Source organism: Podarcis muralis, chromosome 2 (assembly GCF_964188315.1).
Source record: "Podarcis muralis chromosome 2, rPodMur119.hap1.1, whole genome shotgun sequence".
Lineage (NCBI taxonomy): Eukaryota > Metazoa > Chordata > Lepidosauria > Squamata > Lacertidae > Podarcis > Podarcis muralis.
Window position 1 is genome coordinate 77195836 of NC_135656.1, and position 24757 is coordinate 77220592.

General features: G+C 44.1%; 1 protein-coding gene and 1 long non-coding RNA gene across 6 annotated transcripts in view; one reads left to right on the plus strand and one right to left on the minus strand.

Annotated features, from left to right (window-relative positions):
* The window catches only part of TAMM41 (TAM41 mitochondrial translocator assembly and maintenance homolog), a 137196-nt gene that overhangs the window by 13269 nt on the left and 99170 nt on the right, over nucleotides 1–24757 (minus strand). Inside the window, exons 1-6 of one of the 5 annotated variants that reach the window (XM_028718900.2) lie at nucleotides 19486–19710; nucleotides 17719–17898; nucleotides 17007–17099; nucleotides 6589–6739; nucleotides 2962–3107; nucleotides 438–603 (exon numbers count right to left, since the gene is read on the minus strand). In XM_028718900.2, the coding sequence (XP_028574733.2) occupies nucleotides 438–603; nucleotides 2962–3107; nucleotides 6589–6739; nucleotides 17007–17099; nucleotides 17719–17898; nucleotides 19486–19614 (865 nt within the window). In that variant the 5' untranslated portion in view covers nucleotides 19615–19710. The other 4 variants (XM_077924833.1, XM_028718905.2, XM_077924834.1 and 1 more) reach the window with 4 other exon arrangements.
* LOC114591637 (uncharacterized) overlaps nucleotides 19748–24757 on the plus strand; it is a 72803-nt gene continuing 67793 nt past the window's right edge. Inside the window, exon 1 of the long non-coding RNA XR_003705306.2 lies at nucleotides 19748–19923. This is a non-coding gene — a long non-coding RNA (uncharacterized LOC114591637). The remainder of the gene's footprint in view (nucleotides 19924–24757) is intronic.

A 24757-nucleotide genomic window follows, 5' to 3' on the forward strand; every position in this document is an offset into this window, starting at 1 on the left:
TCAAAGTCATTTAGGATGTCTATGACTCAGAAGGTACTCAAGGACAGATCCTGGGATAAAAGCACAACCCATCGTCTATTGGGCATAACTAATTCTTTGGCTCAGCTCTCAGGAACTGCAGTTTGCTCAGAAGGGCACCAATTATTGGCTAAGACTCGAGGAACTGTGAAACTTAACACTGCACCCCCAAAGGAGTTTGGGGCTGGTTTTTCCTGAGTAGTATCACATGACAAACCAAGCAAGGTGATTTTAAGCAGAATGGGGAGGGAGGGAAAAATCTCACCAGGAATGGCCAAACATTAGATCTCAAGCAGTAATTAGAATTTGTTCTACCTACCTACCTACCTACCTACCTACCTACCTACCTACCTACAAGAGTGATTGTTGAGCACTGACTCCTATACAAAGCTACTATTATTATTCATCAGTAAGCTTACCCTGGTGTACCACTAATCCACAGTCAGGGTCATGGGCAACTTGCAATAAAATTTCTTCCACATCTCTGTTCTTTCCTGGAGGATCCATGAGAAAAGTTATTTGCTGCTGTAGGGTCCTTGGCAGAGCCATTAGCTGCACAAATTGACCTTCTGGACTCTTATCTATCTAAAGAGAGAGAGAAATGAACGGACACGGGTTGTTGTTTTGAGCAACGCTGCAAAAGATGTTAATACTATGCTCTGTAGGCACATCCATAAATTGCAACAAATATTGCCGTTATAAGAGTGCAACCCTCCACACAGTATGAACAAGAAGAACCCTGCTAGATCAGCCCAATGGTCCAGCATCCTGTACTCACAGGAGCCAACCAGATGTCTGTGGGAACCCCACAAGCAAAGTTAAAGCACAAGAGCAGGTTTCCAGCAACTGGTGTTCAAAAACATACAGCCTCCCAAACGTGGAGGCAGAGCATAGCCATCATGGCAAGTAGCCATTTTGTGTTTGGTTTTTGGTTGCAAAATTAGGGTTGTAAAATGGTAGCTTTCTGCATTCAAGGCTCTCCTGCATAAGAGGGTGAAAAGTTCAAAGGAAGGTTAGAAGTTTAAGGGGATGTTTTGTTAAGGAAGGTCTGCACAGGAGGGTCAAAGGATCAGCATACAAACCTGACAATTAAGGGGAAATAACTAGAAGGTTACTCTTCTGATTGGCTGCGAGGAGAATATGTCAAGCTAGAAAGTTAGGTAAGGCAGTTTATTGAGGAGTCAGAAACTTGGAGAGAAGAGCGGAAGAGAAAAATGGGCTGAAACACTTTAAGAGAGCTGGAACGCTGGAAAGTTGGATACTGCGGGAGTAAGGAACCAGGAAAAGACCATGAAGAGACTTTATAAGCTGAAGAGAGAGGTGCAATTCTCTAAGTATTTACTCCACCATCTGGCTGGGTTTCCCCAGCCACTCTGGGCGGCTTACAGTACATATACAAAACACAGTAAAAAGTCGAACGTTGAAAACTTCCTGATACAGGGCTGCCTTGTGTTGTTCTTTATTTCCTTGACATCTGATGAGAGGGTGTCCCACAGGGAGAGCGCCACTGCCAAGAAGGCCCTCTGCCTGGTTCCCTGCAACTTCACTTCTTGCAGTGAGGGTTTATTTAATCTGCTCTTATGGGCTTCTTCCTAAATTTATTTTCAAAGAAGTTGACTACTCTTGAACAAGAGCTACAATCACTTTTGCAACTATGCAGAATTTTGAAAGCAGAATGAGACCTGATGGGTGAAAAGCATAAAGCAATGAACTTCCACAATAAGGCTTATTTGGGAAACATAAGAACAGAAATTATTTAATCTTTAGCTATCTGTTTAAAGACTGAAAAGACCTATAGCTTGAATTTCTATTAGGAACATAGGATTTGTGCTTATACTGAAACAGACCACTCGTCCATCTAACTCAGTACTGTCTAAAGTTCCAGGGATGTCCATCCAGTAGATCATGATCTACCGGTAGATCCCCGGCTGATCCTGGTAGATCACGGGATCCTTGTTAGCAAAAAAAAAAAAAAAAAAAAAAAAAAAAAACCCTGTGTGCAATCCTCCCCAAAAAAAGCTCAACAACTCTGGGCAATCCACCCACCCACCCCACGCACGCTACTCCTCCCTCCAATGACAACGGGTAAATCACTGCCATGTTTTTTATACTGGGAGTAGATCACAGTCTCTTGGGAGTTGGATATGCCTGGAACATCCTGGCAGTAGCTCACCAGAGTTTCAGGCAGGGTTATTTTCCAGCCCTTCCCAGAGACGTCAGAGGTTAAACTAGGACTTTCTACATGCAATAATGAGCTCGGCCCCTGATCCACAGCCCCTCCATCTATTTCACCTTTTGAGTACAATGCTACCACCTGGCTCTCAAGGCATCACGTTCTAAACTGTCCTGTTTCTTGTACCTTCCGTGCTGAGAGGTAACAGCCTCCCGGCAGCCCTGTGTTAATCTACAGTGCAGACACCCAACCCCACCTTCACTTTAGCTACAGTTGAACAATCACAGTGCAATGCAGTTTATTGGAGGAGTATTCCTGGCAAAACAGGCTACAAACTTTTCACCTTAACCAAGTTCTTCAAGCATAAATGAAAAGCATATACGACAACGAGCAACACAGCAACCAGATGAATAGCAGAAACACATTTTTATCACTTCAGGTCCATGGCTTACAGAAATTACATGACTGACACCGGAAGGGCTGTTAATAATGGTATGCTTGCACAAAAGAATCCAGAACCTATTGAATATGCAATTCTCAGAATTTAGAAAAGTTGCGTGAAGCTGCTGTTGTCTGTTTCACTACTATTTATCACATTAAAAATCGAACTGGTGTGGGATATGCCTTTGGCACATTTGCTACTTATGCTGAACATGAGCTCATTCATGCAGTCCAACCAGGGAAAGGGAGAGGGAAGGACACATAGACATGCCATCATTAGCAGTTTTTGTTGTTTTTGTTTAAAAAGCTTTTCATCATTAATGGCTTACCTCCAGTTTCCCCTGCTGGTGCTTGTACACCACTTGTGGGCAATCCTCTAATATGTTACTGTAGAGCTTCTGAAAATGCAACATATTAGGCTTCACTATGTTCATAACCTTTGACTTATCTTCTCCAATTATCATTCTGAAGTCACCTAAACCAAACCAAGACGGTCAACATACATAGTATCAATGAAAATGCACACAATCTGAGGAAGGGATGACTTCTAACCATGTCTGCAAACTATGGAGTGGATACTTATTGTTAGGGAAACCACTCCTGCAGATGTAATGCTAACCAAGTTTTTATCCAGAAGAGAAAAGTGTGTGGGGAGAAGGGCATGAGACCTCAGGCAGCTGCCAATTGCCTAACCACAGGTAGGAAACCTGACAATATTAAGAGGCTGATTTCTACATTATTTGTTACCGGTGAGTATGTGTAGCCTGGAAGAAAAATAGATTATGCTTGATGAACGGGAGTCAGTTACAAGACAACAGATGTGTTAAGACGCTAAGCAAAAGGGTACAAAGCATTATCATATTCTGACAATAAAAGATAGCCCATTTTTTTCTTTGTAGGATAAAGCACTGTTACCTATACAGCAAGTGCAATCAAAATATTCAAATGTACAGAGCTAGTGTAAACAGGCATGTTGGCAGCCCATTAAAGAAAGAATGTTTTGGTAACCAAAAAGGAAAAATGGAGTGCAAGATATTCATCATTTAGTTAGCAATTTGTGGCCCATAGTGAGGAATGCACTTGACTGGTGTGATAATGGACAGAATGTCAGATCTGGATTAGGGAGAGTCCAACTTGGGACACTTGTTAGCAATGTTATCACAGGATTGTTGTAGGGAGAAAATGGGGTCACTCCTTGGAGGAACAACGTGATAAACATGAGATAAGCTTAAGTGAAAAAAGTAATATGAAGCACCTGCTAGGCAACACACTTGTTTGTGTCTGTCCACATTAAGGGGACCACCCCCATTTGTAGTTTTTGTAGCTCGTCACACAAGGGACTCCCACTTAGGTGTTACTAAGCACAAGATCATACAGATTCACTTTGACCAGTTCCTATTTCTCTTGAAATAGAGACGCTGACAGACACAACTATTTCCACTACACTTCAAAACTGGGCCTCCATTTGACTTCTGAGCATACTGCCCTTCCAGTTGCTGCAATGCCCCATCCCAGTTCTCTCCAAAAAGGGACCGTGCAACTGCCTCTGCATGGAGCACTCATGTGCCCAGTGGAGGCCAGAGGATCATGCACTCACTCCTCTGCCTCAGGAGGAGGATAATTGCCCAGCTAAATTTGTGCTTTTCTTTCCCGTGATAAGAACTGCTCTTCTCTCTCCATTATGCAATCTGTAGAGGTGGAAGTGTCAGAAATTGTACCTGCTAACAGGCACAGCAAGGGAAGTAGAGCCTCAAACACATTCTTGTTGCACACTAGTTTAACGTCCCACTAAAAATTTTAAGTAAGGTCCAAATCTTAACCAATGTCTGTTTTTTCCCCCCAATCAGAAATACTTTTAGAAAGAATTATGCAGTGGCGGCCCTTTAGAATTACTGTATTTTACACTTTTGACACCAAGCAATTGTTCTTCATTTGAGACCAAGCAATTATCCATCACTCATTCCTTACACAGGCAAAACGTGGGAGACAAGGAAGGCTTTATCCATCCCAAAACAGTTTGATGTGCTTTGACTCATTTCTAGCTCCGTTAGCAAACATTACATGCCAGGGTCGCTTTTTTAGAAGGCTGTTCTATGCTCAGAAAAACAGGAAAGGTGGCAACTCACACATATGTGTAAAGGGGAAAGTGGAATTGAGTGCTTTAAACACAGGAGGAACTAATGTAAGGGAAGAACACAATTTTTAAAACACCAGTCAGAATATTGACCGCATTAAGCTTTCCACAGTAGGGAAGCCTTCGTTAACATGAAAACAAAAGGGCCGAGGCAGCCTATAACAACAAAGAGAGGAGGCTTTTTCTCATGATCTAGGGATTATAACTAGGGATATAATCAAAATTTCCAATGTCTAGTTTCTAAGTGAGGGACACCAACACAAAGGCATAACAGTTACATGTTATAACATTTGTGCTACTCTGCAGAATGTGCCTTAAGCTTTCCTGAAACAAAGCACCTGGGCCATTATTCAGCCTCGTCTGACAGAAGGCTACCCCAGGGAAGGTCAGAGGTAGTTTGTCAAAGGATTTCCCTTACCACATAAAAGCATAATATACTCACTCAGCTTCGAACCATGCTGTGCCAACAAGGTTTCTCTGCAATTCCAAGACCACTTAGTCAAGCCTTTGCCATAATGCACTATGTAAGCCTGGGCTTTCCCCTCCAAGATTAAAAGGTTATACATCAAGCCAAAGCCTGTCAGTTCAACTATATTGTGTGGAAACACAGAAAAGCCCGAAAAATAAAGTAAAAGTTGCAATATACAGTGTATGTAGCTGCCCTTCCTTGCTGAGCTTTGGTTTCATTGAAACCAAGGAGTAGCCAGATGTTGAACCTCAACTCCCATCAGCCCTCCCTCAGCTAGCATGACTAATGGTCAGAGATGATGGAAACTGTAGTCCAGCAACATCTGGATGGCAACACACTGGCTACCCACAATTTAAGAGTTGACCTGTACATATTTCATTTCAAGCTTCAAGTTTTATTGAGATGTTGCTGAAGGGTACTGGTGTCTGGTTTTTGTCCAGAAGGGTTTTTTTCTCTCCATATGGCAAGGATGGGCTCTCTGTATTTTATCTGTGAAAACATTTTTACCCTGCCATTTGGATCTTACAATATAATTTTAAAGTTAAACAATACAGAGCAATATAGGACATTATGAGAGTCATTAAACCGCACTGACTGAAGTCAACGAGCCTTCCGAAACAACAAAAAGCCAAAGAGTTTTCTGAAAGAGCCACATAAGCCAGCTGCCTAAAAACTAGGAGTGAGGGGACTGGAATGGACCTCCCTCAAGAGAGATGCCCACAACATTTGGGGGAACAGTCCAAAAATCATTGCCAAAGCCCAGGCCACCCTAAACCAGCTTTCACCAATCAGGTACCCAGGTTGGAAAGACAACTCCCATCATGCCCAGACAGCATAGGACTTTATTAGTTATTTCTTACATTCATATCCTATCTTTCCCCCAAGGAGCTCAATTTGGCATACATGGTTCTCTTCCTCCTCATTTTATCCTCACAACATTGTATCCTGTGAGGTAGGTCTGGCTGAGAGACTGTGACGGGCCCAAGGTCACCCAGTGAGTTTAATGGCTAAGCAGCGATTTGAACTCTTGTCTCCTAGGTCCTAGCCCAACACTCGGAACCACACTGGCATTAAACAGAGGTAGTTTCATACGGGAGAAAGCAATATATGAGGCAATGGCAAGCTTTGTGTAGGACCAAATTAAACACTCTTTTTTTCTTTTCTGGAGAGTGAATCAGTATATGCTCAACTAATGCTTTTATGGGAACCCTTGGCAATCAAGACAGGAAGCACAGAACAGGATGTAGCGACACATACTTCATCCAGGTTTAGGGTCCTTTTCGAACCCTGGCAGCAGCAACAACAAAAATACACTGAAAGTCATATTAACCACAATATGAAAGTCTTACTAACCGCAATAAGAGAGCCCAGCAATCTGCATATAAAGATCCTCTTCAGAGAAACTTTCAGGTAACATAAGAAAGGCTGCTGTGACTGCGCTCTTCAAGTTACTAGTAAGGGCAGCTTGCAGCTTAACGTTCTCATTCTGAGTAAGGATTTTCACCTGAAAAGTAGTCAAGAGAACGGGTAGGGCATCAGAAATTACAAGCATTAAACATACACACACCAAAGCATTTCCATTTATTTTACTGATTTACAAACTGCTTCACAGCCATAGCTAAAGTATTATATGATAAGATAAAATCTGATAAAATACAGATTCTAAAAACAATAAAACCATCATTACAACTGCACAATTAATATTCCATAAAATGACCGGGAGAGCTTTCTTAAACAAAAATGTCTAAAGCAGGCACCTAAACATCAAAGCACTAAATGCCGGTCTAACTCCAGCTCACTCCAGAGGGCAGAAGCTGCAATGCCAAAAGCCTGGTTTCTGGTACAAAATCTTGAACTGCACCTGATAGCACAGTGGCAGCCAGTGCACTGCAGCTCCCTCAGCAGAGGTATTATAATCTATGAAGGGATTTATGTGCTTCATAACTGACTGCAAATCCCAGAACTATGTCACAATATATTAATGAAGGCACAATGATTTAGAAATTTTCCAATTTTGTCGAGCTCCACTTTCAACAAAGCAGATCTTCAACATTATAAATATAACATTTACAGAAAAACAGGCGGCAATAAACACCTATAATCAATGGAATACATCAATGCAAAGCCTGTGCATCTCTAACATATTGTTCTTGGAGGTAGAAACAATAGCAGACAGTGGTGCTCACCTGACCTCCTGGTGCCTGCATCACTGAATACAAAGAGATTGTCAAGGTTAGTATGGAGCAAATGCTAGGGTTGCCATATTTCAAACAGTGAAAATCCGGACTTCTTTTGGCAGTATCACAACAAAAATTGCTGTTTTTGAGCCATTTTAAGGGAAAAGCAGAAAAATCAGCACTGTCGACATGGGCTGCCATACATCCGGATTTTTGGCCAATTTCTGCCCAGACGCTGCTGATAAATGTGGTATTCTGGATAAGTCCAGGAAATTCCAGGTGCATGGCAACCCTAGCGAACACACAAGTGGGAGATGGACCTATGTGTTTGCACCACGCTGACCTTCCTCTCACCATCCAAGTTTTCAGGAGCAATGCTGACAACTGGAGTCAGGTTAGTGCCAGTGGCCCATGCCAACACCCACTATTGGGTATAAATATTTTGATTTAAATAACTTATTTCTAGGCCACTTAGTCCTAGTTTCATGATTCCCCAGCTTCTACAAGACTGAGTATCAGAAATGACACAGAGGATAAAATTCAACTTAATAATAATAATAATTTATTATTTATACCCCGCCCATCTGGCTGAGTTTCCCCAACCACTCTGGGTAGCTCCCAATCAACAGTTAAAAACAATACAGCATTAAATATTAAAAACTTCCCTAAACAGGGCTGCCTTCAGATGTCCCAGTGGCTACTCCCAGTCACCAGTCTAGCTGCTGCATTCTGGATTAATTGCAGAACTTAGCTCTAAAGATGTTGTTCTGTTGGCACAAGCATTTCTGCTTATCCAAAGGAACAAATCTTCCTTCCCCCATGCACTGTTCTGAGGATGCTCCCAACCCTCCAGAGCAGATCTGGAGAAGATACAGGGGTGAGGGAGAAAGCTTCATTGCACAAAGTCCTTCCACTGGCTTCCACAAGCAGAACGGGTTAGTTGAATCCAGTCCTATAACAATACCCATACACTTCTGCATCAATTTCTATTCCATTTTCGAAAATGCCCAAATATTTGAGTTTGATGAAGTTAAAAAACAAAAGAAATACTCCATAGATCCCATGTACACATGGCTTTTGCTTTGCTTTATCACATAAGAATTTTGTTGACACTTCAGTAAAAAAAAAAAAAGGATACTGCCTTATAACAGGTCAGATTATTTGTCCATATAGCTAACTCTGACTGGCAGCCTCTCTCCAGAATCTCTAACAGGAGCCTTTCACACCACTTTCTACCTGATCTTTCCAAATGGAGGTGAAAGGGAATGTATTGGCACATGTGGCGCTTCCACCTACATAGACATGAATAGGAAGGCATGTCATGGGTGAAAGGTTATCACTCATGGCACTAACACACTTATTAGTCTGGCTTGAACGTTTGTACTGCAATGTTTGGCTGCAATACTGATGAAACGTCATCATTTGTAACCAGTTCTGACATATGCTGGAAAAGCTCCAATTTAAGCACATTCTTCTACCGCTTGAGTCATCAACTAGAACAGACAAGGCGACAAACTTACTTCCGTTGTCTGTGATCGAGATCCAAAGAACTGTGAAACTAGAACAAGGGAGCCCACGGGAGGAGAGCTGGACCTGTTCTTGAACATTAACAGCCCACACCCACCATGGAAATGGCTTTTGAAAGCAAGGAGAATTTCTGAAGTTTGATATGGGGAAGTGGTCAGCAGTTCACAGTCAGAAATTCCACTGAAGTAGCACAAGTTGCCTTCCTAAGCAGCTCTTTGGATCCCAGCATATATTTCTTCTGCTGTAGCAACAAGAGACAACCTCGGAGGCCTTTGCAATTTACTTGGATAAAATTAACACATGAACCCTCACACATTTGTAGGTGGCCTTGATTTGAAAAGACAAAAAAGGAAAACCAGTCTCAAAGATGCTGAAGAGTAATACATTGATGCCCACCTCATTTTGCTACACAGAGGTCTTTCTCAGTAGCTTTTATCTTCCTTCGCAATTTCAGCAATTTCAAAAATGATGTTTTTGTAAATGGAAACATGGAAACCCCGGAGGGAGGTCTGTTTAGGTGGAAAAAGTGATGGTCATTTGAACATTATTCTTGGGCATCTTTGAGATTCCTTCTCCTGTTTTGTCTTTTTCCTTGGATGCTTCCTGTTTCTCATTTGCGTGTGTGATTTAATTTGAGGCAATCTGCGCACCACTGTGTTGCATTTGTCCATAGAATAATCAATGTTGTAAACATATTTACACAGTTATGCAATTTCCCTCCAGATTTTGCCCTGCACGATTCAGGAATAAGTATTGCCTCTAACCAAATTACCCTTTTCTTCTATTTTTTTTTTTTTTTTAAGTTTCCACAAGATGATTTTAGAGTGAAGGAGACAGCTGGAGCTAGACTGCAATGAAACAAATAGACTGATATTATTACAGTGTGCAGTTTTCGCAAACATTTAGAAGGTATATGGGTAAAAGCAAGTCCATGACAAAGAGATGATTGTATCCAGAACCTCACAAGCTTAAACCAGAGCCGATGATATATATTTCTGAACACAACCCTCGAGACCCAAAACGAATCTGTGGGGCATACAATATCATTATTCTTCCATTATCTCCCCCATGCATTTGAAGTGTGGTTTTTGTTAGCGACACAAAATCTGAACCATCTGAATAGTTAAAGGTAAACTGGTCCTGGGAGAGGCTATTTGAACACATGCTTTCAATTTGCTTTCCTACATGTTTTTAAAAGCCTAATTTTACAAACAAGCATTTTTCCTCCTCCTTGAGGGGGGGAAAAAGTCAATACAATCTCCTAGAGCTGAAAATGGCAGCTGAGAAGACAATAGGGGAATACAGTGAAAGACCAGCTGCTTTTGCTGTCTGTCTAACGGCCAAATTACACAGCCAGTTGAATAGTCAAGTGACCAAACAGCCAGTTCACCTCTACTGAGAACAACTGTGTTTATATGCTAGGAAAAAGCCCGATATATAATAGCCTATCTGCTTGACTGAGAGGGGGGAAATGAAGAAATGTGGTCTTCTGACTCAGTTCTTTCACTTGATTTACACTACCTGCCATCTCATATTGAAGAGTCAAAACTAACAGAGTTTGCTGGGTTTTTTTAATATGTTCATTTTAACGTCTGATTCAGCAAGACTCATTGTAACCATGTCCTGCGGATGTAAGTTAGAGAGAGAATCCAATATAAATGTATTATAAGGGGTCTTTGCCATAACCCACTCCTAAACATTTTACTCCATTGAACACAGTGGGCCTTGGTCTAAATTAAGCATGTAGAGGTTTCATCTGTTTGATGGTTCCTTATGTAACATTTTCTTATAAAGACCCTATTTATTCTTAAATGCATGTACCCCCCCAGGGGCTTTGGGATGTTCATTCCCCTCAAAAGTCCAGTCACAAGGTGTGGCATGTTATATCATGCTGCATTTCTGCTGGGAAGGGGGGTCTATTAAAAATACTGTATTTTCAGGGCCTATTATCCTTTCATCACAAATGATTTGGCTTGCCAGAATTTATGATGTTGCAAACAAGGATCCAGTTAAAGGAGGGAAGAACACACTTTGCACACAGTGTTCATCTGTGGCATAATCAGTTAAGTATCTGAGACTGCCCCATTGTGGAGGGGGAAACACAGAGAAGCACAGGTCTGGGGCTTCCTTTTTCAGAGCAGGAGCAATGACATCATCAGCCAAAGTGACAGGATAACTGATGGACTGTCCTTGCTCTGGCAAGTGAATTAATATGGTAATCAGAAATGTGAGTTTGTTTGTGACAAATCTGCAGAGGTAATCAGACACCAGATGCTTTCTTCCTTTTTTGTGTGTGTGGATGCGATTCTGATTTCAGGCCAGCAATTTAAAGGGCAACAATTCTTTGCAAGAAGCAAGCAGTTAAATTTCAGCTGGCCAAATGTGCTCTACGAGATGAACCTACACAGTCAGAAGCAAGCGTCACTGAGTTTGATGGAGCTGACTCTCAAGAAACTATCGTATTTACTCAAGTATAATGTGTCATCAAATCTAATTCGCACCTTAATTTTCGCAACGCAATTTGGCCAAAAAAGGTGCGCATTAGAGTTGAGTAAATAAGGTATACATAAAATTGCAGTCATACAGATCCTAATATATGGTGGTGATGGGGTTGCAGTCAAGATAAGTACTACATACTTAGAATAGAACTGTAGAAATTAATAAGCATAGCTTTCTTAGGGCCATTCATTTCAATGGGCCCACTGTGAGTAGAACTTAATGGAATACAACCCTGGGTATTGTGCTATGTATTGCACACTCTCTGTGTGTTGAAATATATAAAAAAATTGTCCAGTAGCGCCTCAGAGACCAACTAAGTTTGTTCTTGGTATAAGCTTTCCTGTGCATGCACACTTCTTCAGAAACACTGAAACAGAAGTCACCAGACCCTTATACAGTGTTACCTCGGGTTGAAGTAGCTTTGGGTTGAACGTTTTCGGGTTGCACTCCGCGGCGACCCGGAAGTAACGGAACACTTTACTTCCGGGTTTCGCCGCTCGCGCATGCAGTTCCCTCGCTGCCAGAAGCCAAATTACAGGGAACCAGGCAGAGGGCCTCCTTGGTAGTGGCACCCACCCTGTGGAACGCCCTCCCACCAGATGTCAGAGAAAAACAACTTTTAGATGACATCTGAAGGCAGCCCCGTTTAGGGAAGCTTTTAATGTTTAACAGACTATTGTATTTTAATATTTTGTTGGAAGTCTCCCAAAGTGGCTGGGGAAAGCCAGCCAGATGGGCGGGGTATAAATAAATAAATAAATCTCTGCCTTGTGATTCCTGATGTCAGATTTATGTCCATTTATCCTTTGGCATAGGGTTTGGCCTATTTGTCCAATATAGAGAGCTGAAGGGCACTGCTGACATTTGATGGCATACACAATGTTAGAAGATGAGCAATTAAATAGGCCTGAGATGGTATGTTTGATGTTGTTGGGTCAGTGGTGGTGTTGTCTGGGTGTATGTGGCAGTGAAGTTGGCATCTGGGTTTATTGCAGGCTCTGGTACCAGGGTCCATGTTAAGTCTGCTTGCTGTATTATTGTGGGTGAGGTGTGTGTGTGTAATAATGGATGAACACCAGATGCCTGCATTTTTGTATTCTCTTTGGGGGGATGGGGTTGTCATGATGGACTCCTGCACAACTGATATCACCGCACAACTAGATAGCATAGTTTAAGACCTCCTACTGTGATCCTTGAGAGCTCTGCCAGGCAATGCAAACCAATGATCTTATTCTGAATAATGATCTTATTCTGCATAAGACAGCTTCATCCATAGAGGTATAGTGCCTCTGAAGCTATCATGGACATGTAAGTGGACTTTCATAAGTGTAGCTGAGGTGGAACAGGTAGGAGGAGCTATAAGTAGAAGGAGCTTGGGACTATGTGACAGGAGTGGCTTGACTGGCTGGATAGTGCCTCCCACTTTCAGGAAACACCAGAAGTATCTGCCATTCCTCAGCAGCCAGGAAACTTTACATAGCCTGAAGATGGGACAGCAGATCATAAAGTTTTAACAGGACGGATGTTTTCTACTAGCCTCAATTGGGCTGCAGAAAAGCCCTGTGTTTACCCAGTTCTTCAACATGAGGTTAGATGAGAACTTGGCTAATCAATCTTATGTGGTGTCCAAAGCAAAAAGCCAGCAAACTCTTGAGACACAGCCAGAGAGGCCTGGGAAGAAGAAAAGAGCTCACAATTCTCAATAGCCATTTGTGTCCTACTAGAGATGTCCTCATCTGAACTATGTGGCTCATATTAGCACTGCTGCAAGAGTATACCAAACTAAGGGAAATTAACACATCAGAGAGCGGGACTTGGCTTATGTTGCCCACTCCATAGAGACAGAAAAACACAGAAACATTAACTAGCTGGGACACAATCTTGTAGCGGAACACTAGGAATTATTCTGCTTGAATCCCTGCTAAAACAGGGGGAAACCCATATGAGCTGTTCAGTCATGTTTAATATATCACTGTCAGATTTGTGCAAAGGTTTTGTTTTTCAACATTCAGGTTTGTGTTGACTGTAAATCACACAGTGGAAACAGTCGATAAAAAGGTATTGCCTCACAAACCTGAAACATCAGATGGGAATGCTTTCATGTTCAGATGGGTGGTATATTTCAAAGGCTTCAAAGATCAGCCCTAAAGCTGTTGTCACCAAGGTTTGAAAAACCAACATCCAACTAAAATAACAATATCTACGGGTGACATTAGTTAAAATTTCCAGCAGCAACTACAAATTACTGGTTAATTTTGCAAGTTTAGATCTGGATGCAAATTCCAAGAAGAAAAAGATGATCATGTTGACCCAGAATGGAACAACCGAAAGAAAACCTAGAACCAGAGAAGGCATTTATATTTATTGGATTTGCATTCTGTTTTTATTTATACTTCTAGGGCAAGACTGAATGCAGCATGAGTAGGCATCTGCTCACTTCTCTTTCCTGTCCTCCACCCTGCAGTTTCCACCAGCAAAATCTGCTCTGAACTTTAGAGACACTGAGGACTGGAGGGGGAGGTTGAGAAAGCCAATGTTCTGTTGCACAAGCAGGGTAACATCACCAAACACTGCCTTTCGTTTTACTGATTCCCAGAAGTTCAAAGCAGGCTTAAGATAGGTAAAGTGTGAAAAATGCTATCTACCTTCCTACACACTTAAGCCAAGTCACAAAATGCCTCTTCAGACAGAATGATCTTACAAAAGTTTCAAAGTGACAATGGGTACGAATTTAGACATGCTATGTCCGATGTGGTACAGTCCTGCCAGAGATCATTCCACTGGAAAATACTCACTAGGTTAGACTGACTGGAAGCACTACTCATCAAGATCTCCCTGCATATGGAAAGTTGATATATTTTTTATAAGGGGACTTAGAAACAAGTGATTCCCATGCACATTCCAAAATGGTGGAATCTTGGGAGAAAGTGAATAGGGGAAATAGAACAAACACCCAAAAATGTAACTATGTTTTTACTAAAAATTGTACACTGCTTGAGGAACTTCAGTTGAAGTTAAAAAACTAAATATTTGATTAAATCGCAAACTTAAGTTTTACTTAGTCCCCAGAAGAATAGCAACATGAATGCTCATTTGTTTTCTGAACTTGTAAAACAGACAAACTAAGAAGAGTGGGCTTGTTTTGTTCTCAAAATCAAAGGCAAGAAAAAGTATCTTCCATGAATTTTACTGGAAAGGACCAATGAATAATTTCCACCAACTCCAACTAATGATTTTGTATGTTGTAGCAGAAGAATATTAAATATATATTAAAAACATTAAAATACAAAAAGAAGTCAGCTGGGAATTCATAGGCAACTAAAAAGTATCACTTAAGACTATACCCAAAGCAGATTCACAACCCCACCCGCCCACCCCTTTCTGTCATCAGAATTCCAAGTTGAATTTAGAGTCTCTCTCTCTCTCTCTCTCTCTCTCTCTCTCTCTCTCTCTCTCCTTTTGACTTAACTCTGCTTCCATCTAGTGGTCAATTGGAACACTTGATAGGAACTTTGTGTAGTTGTCACTGACATTTCACAGGGCACTTTTAAAGCTCAGTACACTTTATCCTATGGGACGCAGGTGGTGCTGTGGCCTAAACCACAGAGCCTAGGGCTTGCCGATCAGAAGGTCGGCGGTTCAAATCTAGCAGTTCGAAAGCACGTCAAAGTGCAAGTAGATAAATAGGTACCGCTCCGGCAGGAAGGTAAACGACGTTTCCGTGTGTGGCTCTGGTTTGCCAGAAGCGGCTTAGTCATGCTGGCCACATGACCTGGAAGCTGTCTGCGGACAAACGCCGGCTCCCTCGGCCTATAGAACGAGATGAGCACACAACCCCAGAGTCATCCGCAACTGGAATTAACGGTCAGGGGGTCCCTTTACCTTTACTCTTTATCCTTAAAGCACCAGATTCGGAGTATGGGAGCGTGGTACTCTATATATTGTTGCAGTTGAGCTCTAATCAGCCCCAGCCAGCATGGTCAGAGGTAGGTCCAGCAACATCTAGAGAGCCACAGGTACCCACCTGTGACTTAAAGACACCAATAAACTGGTGTGACCAACTGTTAAGGAGAAATGGGTTAAGATCTTCCATCAGGTATGAAACTCACACAATACTTTTGGGAAATTATTATCTTTCAGCTTAACTCTGTATCCACTACCCCGAGCTCCTGGTAGCATACAAACATGATCAATAATATGTTTAAATCTAGACTGGGCATTTCCAAATTCTTTCCCAAGAATGCAAAAAGGTCACAGGAAGAGATGTGGGAATGGAGGAACCGAGAGCCAAGTGATGACGGCACTCCCGTTGGATACCAATGTACCTGTTGCAGGGTAACTCGCATGTGCTTCCAATGGCTTGGCAAAGGACAGTACAATCTGGTTCCAAAACTCTGAAGTTACTTGACAAACTACATACATTAGTTCCGCACATACATCATATTAAACCATAATTCAAATCAAGCTATGGTTTGATGCAAATAAGCAGTGTGGTGGCGCATACTGCTCAAGTGTTCCCAAAGTCCAGCTTGCTGTGCAATCCAAACCCAAGGTTACGGTGTGCTTGCTCCCAAGGTTTGTTCTTGCCTGTCACTCATGGTGGCAGACTCAGTTGCACACCAAGGGAGGAGAGCCATGGGAACTTTTGACCAGCAGTCACCACCGTACTGCTCATTCACATCGAACTATGGATTAATGCTACATTCAAACCAGGCCCACTACATGATGCATGGTTTTGTTTTAAAAAGGTGTACTTCATTAAAAGGTAAACCCTGACAGTTAAGTCCAGTTGCAGACGACTCTGGGGTTGCGGCGCTCATCTTGCTTTACAGGCCGAGGGAACCGGCGTTTGTCCACAGACAGTTTTTCCGGGTCATGTGGCCAGTATGACTAAGCCGCTTCTGGCGAAACCAAAGCAGCGCACGGAAATGCCGTTTACCTTCCCGCCAGAGTGGTACCTATTTATCTACTTGCACTTTGAGGTGCTTTCAAACTGCTAGGTTGGCAGGAACTGGGACTGAGCAACGGGCGCGCACCCCATCACAGGGATTCAAACCAACAACCTTCTGATTGGCAAGCCCAAGAGGCTCAGTGGTTTAGACTCTTATTTTAAAGAAAAAGTAGTGGTGAGCTCCCTGATTAGGAATGTGTTCCTGTGTTGGCCCCTATGGTAGCTCCCTGCTGAAAATTCACCTACCCAACACTGCTATTTGCCTTCAAATGTGCTGTTCACTGAAATTAAACAGTACCTTGAGCAAACTGCCACATAGAGGAAGGAATATGTGGAGGCCCAATTCAGACTGTGGTCCCATAGCTGCTTTTTCTCCAAAACAGAAGTGGCCATTTGAACACTAACATGAGCAATGTAACATGTAGTTCAACCTTCAGATGGAACACAAGAACAACTTTATCAGCATTTCACTTTACTTATGCCACAAATTTACATTCCAAACACCACAGTAAGAGTACAGCCTATGGCCACTTATCCCTTCACCATGTATTTGAAATAGCTTTCCTGTGGTTATGGTTTATGGTCATTTTAAATGAGAAAAAGAGTCTTAGCAGTACCGGCTTTTGCAGTCGTCCAGCTACATAGAGTGTCTTCCAGTGAAGCAAATCTTCAATCAGAACATCAGTACTAATAACACCATATTTTATAACCTGGAACATGCAAAAATGAGAGCTGGATCACATGAAGTGTAAATAAAAGACAAATATACATCTGCCAAAATATACAAAAGCAAAATAGGTTTGCACAAAGGCGGAATCTTTTGAAAATTCTTTTGGGGAAATTATTCTCAACGCACGAGAGAGGTAGGTTTTTTTTGTATCTTTTGCTAAGAACCACCCTAAGAAGCAGCAGAGGGGCACACACTGCGAAGTCTTTTTCATCAGAAACTTTCCATGGGAAAATTACTTATCTCCCCTGTTCTCCCCATAAGCCTTTCTGCAGAGTCTCTTATCTAACCTTCAAGGCGCCTCTTGATATTTAAACAGTTACCTCACTTGGAGTCCCAAAACTAACCTAGTTTTGAACCTATCTTTCGTGATGGAAAGAGTCATAAAAGTTGTTTTATTTTAACAAAATCTAAAACAAAGATTAAAATAACCACAATTTAAATCAATGAATCCCGTTTTCATTGAACATATTGCCTTTCAAAAGAATTTTCGCCTCAGTAATAAAGCTCTCACAGAGCAAAAGCCTGAATGAGTCAATAACTAAACTTGTGCACTGGGGACAAACCCAGATAACAGCAAAGATGCCACCTATATTACTTACCCTGCCATTACAAGGCACTAGCGTATTGTAGTAAATCCCTGCTCCATAGTTCTGGACGTTACTGATTGGCTTGGGCCCAAAATATTTTAGAAAGGAATAATGATTACGATTCTTTAACAGGTTCATCATATGCCATGTAACAGAATCGTCAACAGCAAACACAAAGTCCAGCATATTGTTCTGTAAAATAAAAAAAAACACGACAGAATGCATAGGTTTTTTTTGCTTACAATCACAAGACACTCCTGAACCATGTTAAACACCAGAAGGGAACATAAATATCTGAAACAAAAAAATGAAGAAACACATAAGAAAACACACACACACACACACACACACACACACCTTCAAGCAAAAGCTCACAAAGCACATTTGCCCACTCCGTGTTGCATCCAGATTAAATTAGGTCCCATTCAAATCCAGACTAAGGTTTCCATTAAAATCAGTGTGAAGAGTTAGTCATTTAGTCCCCACTTTAATTCAATGAAATTTAAGTGCAGGCTTTGGATTGGACACAGGCTAACTACAGAGTACAGTGGTACCTCAGGTTAAGAACTTAATTCGTTCTGGAGGTCTGTTCTTAACCTGAAACTGTTCTTAACCTGAGGTACTACTTTAGCTAATGGGGCCTCCCGCTGCCACCGTGCTGCCGTTGCACAATTTCTGTTCTCAACCTGAAGCAAAGTTCTTAACCCGAGGTACTATTTCTGGGTTAGCAGAGTCTGTAACCTGAAGCGTCTGTAACCCGAGGTACCACTGTACATGATGCATCAGCATCTGATGGCACTTAATAAAATTCAAGCCTCAGTGGTGTTTTGATACTTAAAGGAAAAACTGAATCTGATACTATGCCCAAGACGTTAACTTACAACAGTGATTTTCAACCAGTGTGCTGTGGCACCCTGGGGTGCCTTGAATGATGGTCAGGGGTGCCACGGGCAACACCGGCCCCTGCCCCCTCTCTTTCTCTCCCTCCTCTGATGCCCTCTTGCATCCTCTCCCACAAGGGGAGGATTCCCAAGGAGAGGAGAGGAGGCTGACACTCTACAAGGGAGGGTGTTCAAAAAAGGCTGAGAGGCTGCCAGCTCTGCAGGCAAGGGGTGACCTAACTGGGCTCCTGAGTCCACAGGGGTGTCGCAGAAAGAATGTAGTTGGTCAAGGGAGCCGTGGACCCAAAAAGGTTGAAAACCTCTGACTTAGAACAATTCCACTGATAACCCAATCAGTACAACACCACAGGCCACTATTAACTCATTATTCACTATGGCTGTATTAGGAACCATCTAAGAAACAAACGGTTAAAAACAGTTGAAGCTAAGAAAGATAGGATTGCAACCTTAGAATGAGCCTTAAACTTAAAGGCTGCCAGACTCTAACCTCAATTATGAGACTGTGGCTGCACAGTTTATTGGAAGCAAATCCCATTATAGACAGTGATAGCTATTTTCAAATAAACATGCATTGATAGACGCTGCTAGGTGCTGGTTTCACCTGCAACTAAAGATTGTGTTTCATGGATGGTGCTATGAAGCATATGGCGAAAAAACGAGGGGAGCTCTGTTTTCCTGAGCTCATAAGGGCAGAATTGGGGAAGGGTAGGTTATTCTTAAAACACACACACATCCCAGCTCCTTGCTCAGGAAGGCTGCAGAAAGAACAACTTCAAAAACGGCCGCCGCCGCTTGATCGCTCGCAGGTTTTACAGCTAAATAATAGGCATAGGACTCGCCCCTTCCAGTCCTAGGAGTCTATTCCAGCCCCACTTACCCCCGTTTCCGCGGCAGAGGCCCCCGCTTGCTGAAAGACCCCGGACCCATAAGCAAAAGCTAGGCTGAGCTCTTGAGGGAAATGAGCCAGGATCCTGCGGAATTTCACCGCCGAGCTCTGCAAAGCCATGCGGCCAAAGTAAACAACGTGCGCCTTAAGCGCGCGCGGAGTCTTCGCAGGGCAGACTCAGCAGCTGAGGGTGCCGGGCGGAAGCATCACGTCGCCCAACGTCCACGCCAGTAGCTGAGGAAATACAGGGTTTGAACCAAGAGGAAACCAAGTAGGCGTTCTGAAACCACAGCGCCCTCTCTGGTAGAGAGCTGCCTCGGGAGGCACCGCTTTCTGGCGCGCAATCCAGTTTACGCAGAAAATACCCTGGGGCCTGAGATCAGATAAACAGGGATAGGAGTGCAGCCTGGCAGGAACCAAATTATATGGGTAGGCAGCAATGCGAGCAGAACTTTTCTCAAGGTTCTTTCTGGAGCAGAGTTACTGTTTTGGGGACTAAAGGAAGCTGATCAAGTTTTTTATCTGTTTTTTATCCCCGCCCCCCCACAGATTCAGAAGATGGGGAAAGGCTTGATCCCCTGGTTCACTTCCCGCAGCCAATGCAATTGTTTAAAAAATGTGTGTGTAACTGTGTTAGGGTTGCATATCCCATGAGGCAGATCCGCTAACACAAGGACTTGGTATTGCACAAGGAAACTTTCCCTTCCTCTCCTTTCCCCACATATCCCCCAAATCTGTTCCCGGGTTCTCAACCCTCTGGAGAAGACTTGGAGGGCGCAGGGGGGAGAGGTTCCATTGAATAAGTGGAAATTCTGCATTACTATTTCACTGCATAATGCCCTATATTGTATAGATAAGCAAATATTAAGGGAACTGTAATTATTGCCTATATACCTTCTTATTGGACAAAACAAATTTGACTGAATTGCCCAAATTACTTGTTATGTATTGAAGTTCTCACCCTGGCCAACAGGAGTATCATGTATATAGTTTTCACTCAGGTCCACGTCAGTTACTTTAGGTAGGAAACCCTGGGTTGTTGTTTTGACAGCCGGCTGCCTATAAAAGCAGGCCAGCTGAGCTGTTTGCTGTTCAGTTCTGTTCTGACCTGTGAATAAACAAGAGCTGTTTGAAGAATTGCTGTGTCGTCTGATATGTTCACCCACAACTTAACATTACTCCTGTACCACTGTTTGATCTAGAGGGATTCCAGCGACAGTTTACTTAACAATCATACTGCCGAAGCATGCATACTGGATATATTGAAATTTTTAAAAGAATACACACATCATTTGAGGGTGTGTGTTCATGCAGCCTGATCCTGTTGCTGCAGTCCCAGGCATCTAGGAGCAAATGCCACTGAACATTTCTGCTTAACATAATTGTGGCTCAAGCTGTCAGAAATCTTCTATGACCTGCCAAGCAGTAATAATATATGTAGATACAGATGGTCCTACTTGCTCTGAACTACCAAGCAATCTCATCTGATTATTCTGAATGTCAGATTGGCTATGAACCTCGGGGAACGCAGGGAGCTGATAATTACTCAACCAGCTACTGTATGCTGCTGTCGGCAAAGGGTGATACGAAAGTTATTAAAAGCGTACAGCGAAGCTTAAAGGGGTGGCTGCTCTTTTGCATACATTTTCATCTAGAGAGCCAAAGGACCTGCAGTACCTTCTGAGGAAATGTAGTCAAATTCTTTGAGAAAGGATCCAGCAATGGCTGTCATTACGGCTGGATCAGAGGCATTAGGACAGTGATTACTAGCTGCCAGCATGCAGAAGCTGGTGGGCTTCCCAGAGGTGTCTGCCTGGCACTCTAGGCTAGAGGCAGAATCCTGAAAGAAACTACAGCTGGAACACCATTATTTTAATGCTTCCCTTGTGCATGTTTTTGTTTTTTTTAAATTAAAAACAACAACTTCATCAGAGTAGCAAACTAGCACCATGTGGAACAGATTAAGCTATAAGCTTTCTCCCCAATGCACTGGTTTTCATTTACAGGTATTTCTTCTATGCCCAAGGGCCCTGCTCCTTCCGGCCACTCACCATCTGGCCCGGGGCGGGGCCTGAAGCCTCCTCACAAGGACTGCTGCGCTCTGCTGCCCAGGAGGACTCTCCTGTGAGTGTCTGAGGGCCCTGCTCCTTCCTGCCACTCACCATCTGGCCCGGGGCGGGGCCTGAAGCCTCTCCATAAGGACTGCTGCGCTCTGCTGCCCAGGAGGACTCTCCTGTGAGTGTCTGAGGGCCCTGCTCCTTCCTGCCACTCACCATCTGGCCTGGGGTGGGGCCTGAAGCCTCTCCATAAGGACTGCTGCGCTCTGCTGCAGAGGGCCTGACGGGCATCACTAGAACAGTTGCTGTTACTGCTGGAGGGGTGCAGAGTGCTTTTAAATGTTTTTTGTTTTTTGTTTTTTTTTTTGTTGTTGTTTTTAAATTCCTTTGAATTTTTTGTAAGTGGGGGGGTGGGGGTGGGATGGATGTTTACTGGGCCTGGGAATCTGTTTGATTTTATGTTTTTGTAATTTTTGCTGTTTTTTGTTGTATTGTTTTATTGGTTGTTTTTTTTAAGGTGTTATCTTGTTCTTAAGGGGAGGGGTCAGGGCTGCCGGGGAGTGGGCCCCAGCCAACAAAATGGCTGGGGCATGTTCCACAGGGGAAGATGCACTGGGACAACCGATCTCAGTGATCACGGGTAGGAGGAGGAGTTACGCTAAGACCAGACCATGTCATTACAGAGGAGGCAGGTTTAGTCGTTGTCTGAGGACTATCCCTGCCTCCGGGTCTGGTCCTGACCGGATGGATACTAGAATCAGCAAGGGATACCCACATGACCTGAAGGTGCTGCTGTGCAATGCCAGGTCAATGATTCATAAGACCACTGCCATCCATGACTTGATCATGGATGGAGGATTTGACCTGGCATGTGTGACAGAGACTTGGTTGGATGAAGCGGATGGGCCTGTCCTTGCCGCTGCTTGTCCACCAGGTTTCTCTTACGCACAGCAACCCAGGTCATGTGGGCGGGGAGGGGGGGTTGCAGTGATTTTTAGGAAGTCATTAGTTTGCACCAGGCGTCCTATTGGGAAGACCCATTTTTCCGAGTGCATGTTCTGGAAGTTGGGCAATAGGGGCAGTACAGGATTCCTACTGGTGTACCGACCTCCCCGCTGCACCAAGGATTCCCTGCCCGAGCTGCTTCAGGTCGTGGCGGATGTCCTCCTGGAGACACCTAGCTTGGTTGTCCTAGGGGATTTTAACATCCATGCCGACACGACCTTACAAGGGGCTGCTCGGGACTTCGTGGAAAGCATGGCCTCCATGGGGCTGTCCCTGAATAACTCTGGCCCAACCCATAGCCGCGGACATGCCTTGGACCTGGTGTTTACCTCTATGGATGTTGGTGATCTGACACTAAGTAAAAGCGAAACGAAAGAAGTGCCATGGTCAGATCACTTCCTGGTGCAACTGGACTTCTCCGCGACCCATCCCCTCTGCAGGGAGGTGGGACCAATTCGGATGGTCCGCCCCCGCCACTTAATGGATCCAAATGGTTTCCAGAGAGTGGTAGGGGATGCGTTATCCCATGTTGATGGCCTTTCAGCCGATTCCCTGGTGGCCCGCTGGAATGTGGAGTTAACCAGGGCTATTGACTGTTTGGCTCCAAAGCGCCCTCTCCGATTGCATGGAGCCCGGAGAGCCCCGTGGTTCTCCACGGATCTGAGGGCAATGAAACAATCGTTGAGACGGCTAGAGCGCCGGTGGCGGATAACCCATTCCGAATCTGACCGGACACAGGTTAGAGCTCAACGTCGAGCCTACCAAGTGGCGATAGCGACGGCGAAGAAGACCTTCTTCGCCGCCTCTATTGCATCTGCAGAAAACAGCAGCAGGAGACTTTTTCAGGTGGTTCACAATTTAGCGGAACCACCTGCGACATCTGGGCCCAGTATGGGCCTCATGATCTCCTGCAATGATTTTGCAAAGTTTTTTGCAGATAAAATCGCTCAGATTCGGGAAGAGGTAGACTCCACCGTGGGAGCAGGGCCGGGGCGGGAGAGTGCTAGAGTCCTGTCTAGTCAAGTTGTGTGGGATCAATTCCAACCTGTTACCTCCGAGGATGTGGACAGGCTGCTTGGACGAGTGAAGCCAACCACCTGTCTCCTGGATCCTTGCCCATCCTGGCTTATAAAAGCTAGCCGGGAAGGACTGGGCGATGGGCTTCGTGGGGTGGTGAATGCTTCCCTCCGTGAGGGAGCCTTCCCAGACCCGCTGAAAGAGGCGGTTATTAAACCGCTTCTTAAAAAACCATCTTTAGATGCGGCCACGATGGCCAATTATCGCCCAGTCTCAAATCTTCCATTCTTGGGCAAGGTGATTGAGCGAGTGGTTGCTGAACAACTCCAGGCACGCCTGGAAGAAGCGGACCATTTGGATCCCTTCCAGTCGGGATTCAGGCCTCATCATGGGACTGAAACTGCCTTGGTCGCACTGGTTGATGATCTCCGGCGGGCTAGGGACAAAGGTGAGAGCTGTTTCCTAGTTCTGCTGGATCTCTCAGCGGCGTTTGATACCATCGACCATAACATCCTTCTGGACCGTCTTGAGGGGCTGGGAGCTGGGGGCACTGTCATACAGTGGTTCCGCTCCTTCCTCCTGGGCCGTGTTCAGAAAGTGGTGGTGGGGGATGAGTGTTCAGACCCCTGGGCCCTCACTTGTGGGGTGCCTCAGGGCTCTGTCCTCTCCCCCATGCTTTTCAACATTTACATGCAGCCACTGGGAGAGATCATCAGGAGGTTTGGGCTGGGTGTTCATCAGTATGCGGATGATACCCAGCTCTACCTCTCTTTTAAATCAGAACCAGTGAAGGCGGTGAAGGTCCTGTGTGAGTGCCTGGAGGCGGTTGGAGGATGGATGGCGGCTAACAGATTGAGGTTGAATCCCGACAAGACAGAAGTACTGTTTTTGGGGGACAGGAGGCGGGCAGGTGTGGAGGATTCCCTGGTCCTGAATGGGGTAACTGTGCCCCTGAAGGACCAGGTGCGCAGCCTGGGAGTCATTTTGGACTCACAGCTGTCCATGGAGGCACAGGTCAAATCTGTATCCAGGGCAGCTGTTTACCAGCTCCATCTGGTACGTAGGCTGAGACCCTATCTGCCTGCGGACTGTCTCGCCAGAGTGGTACATGCTCTGGTTATCTCCCGCTTGGACTACTGCAATGCGCTCTACGTGGGGCTACCTTTGAAGGTGACCCGGAAACT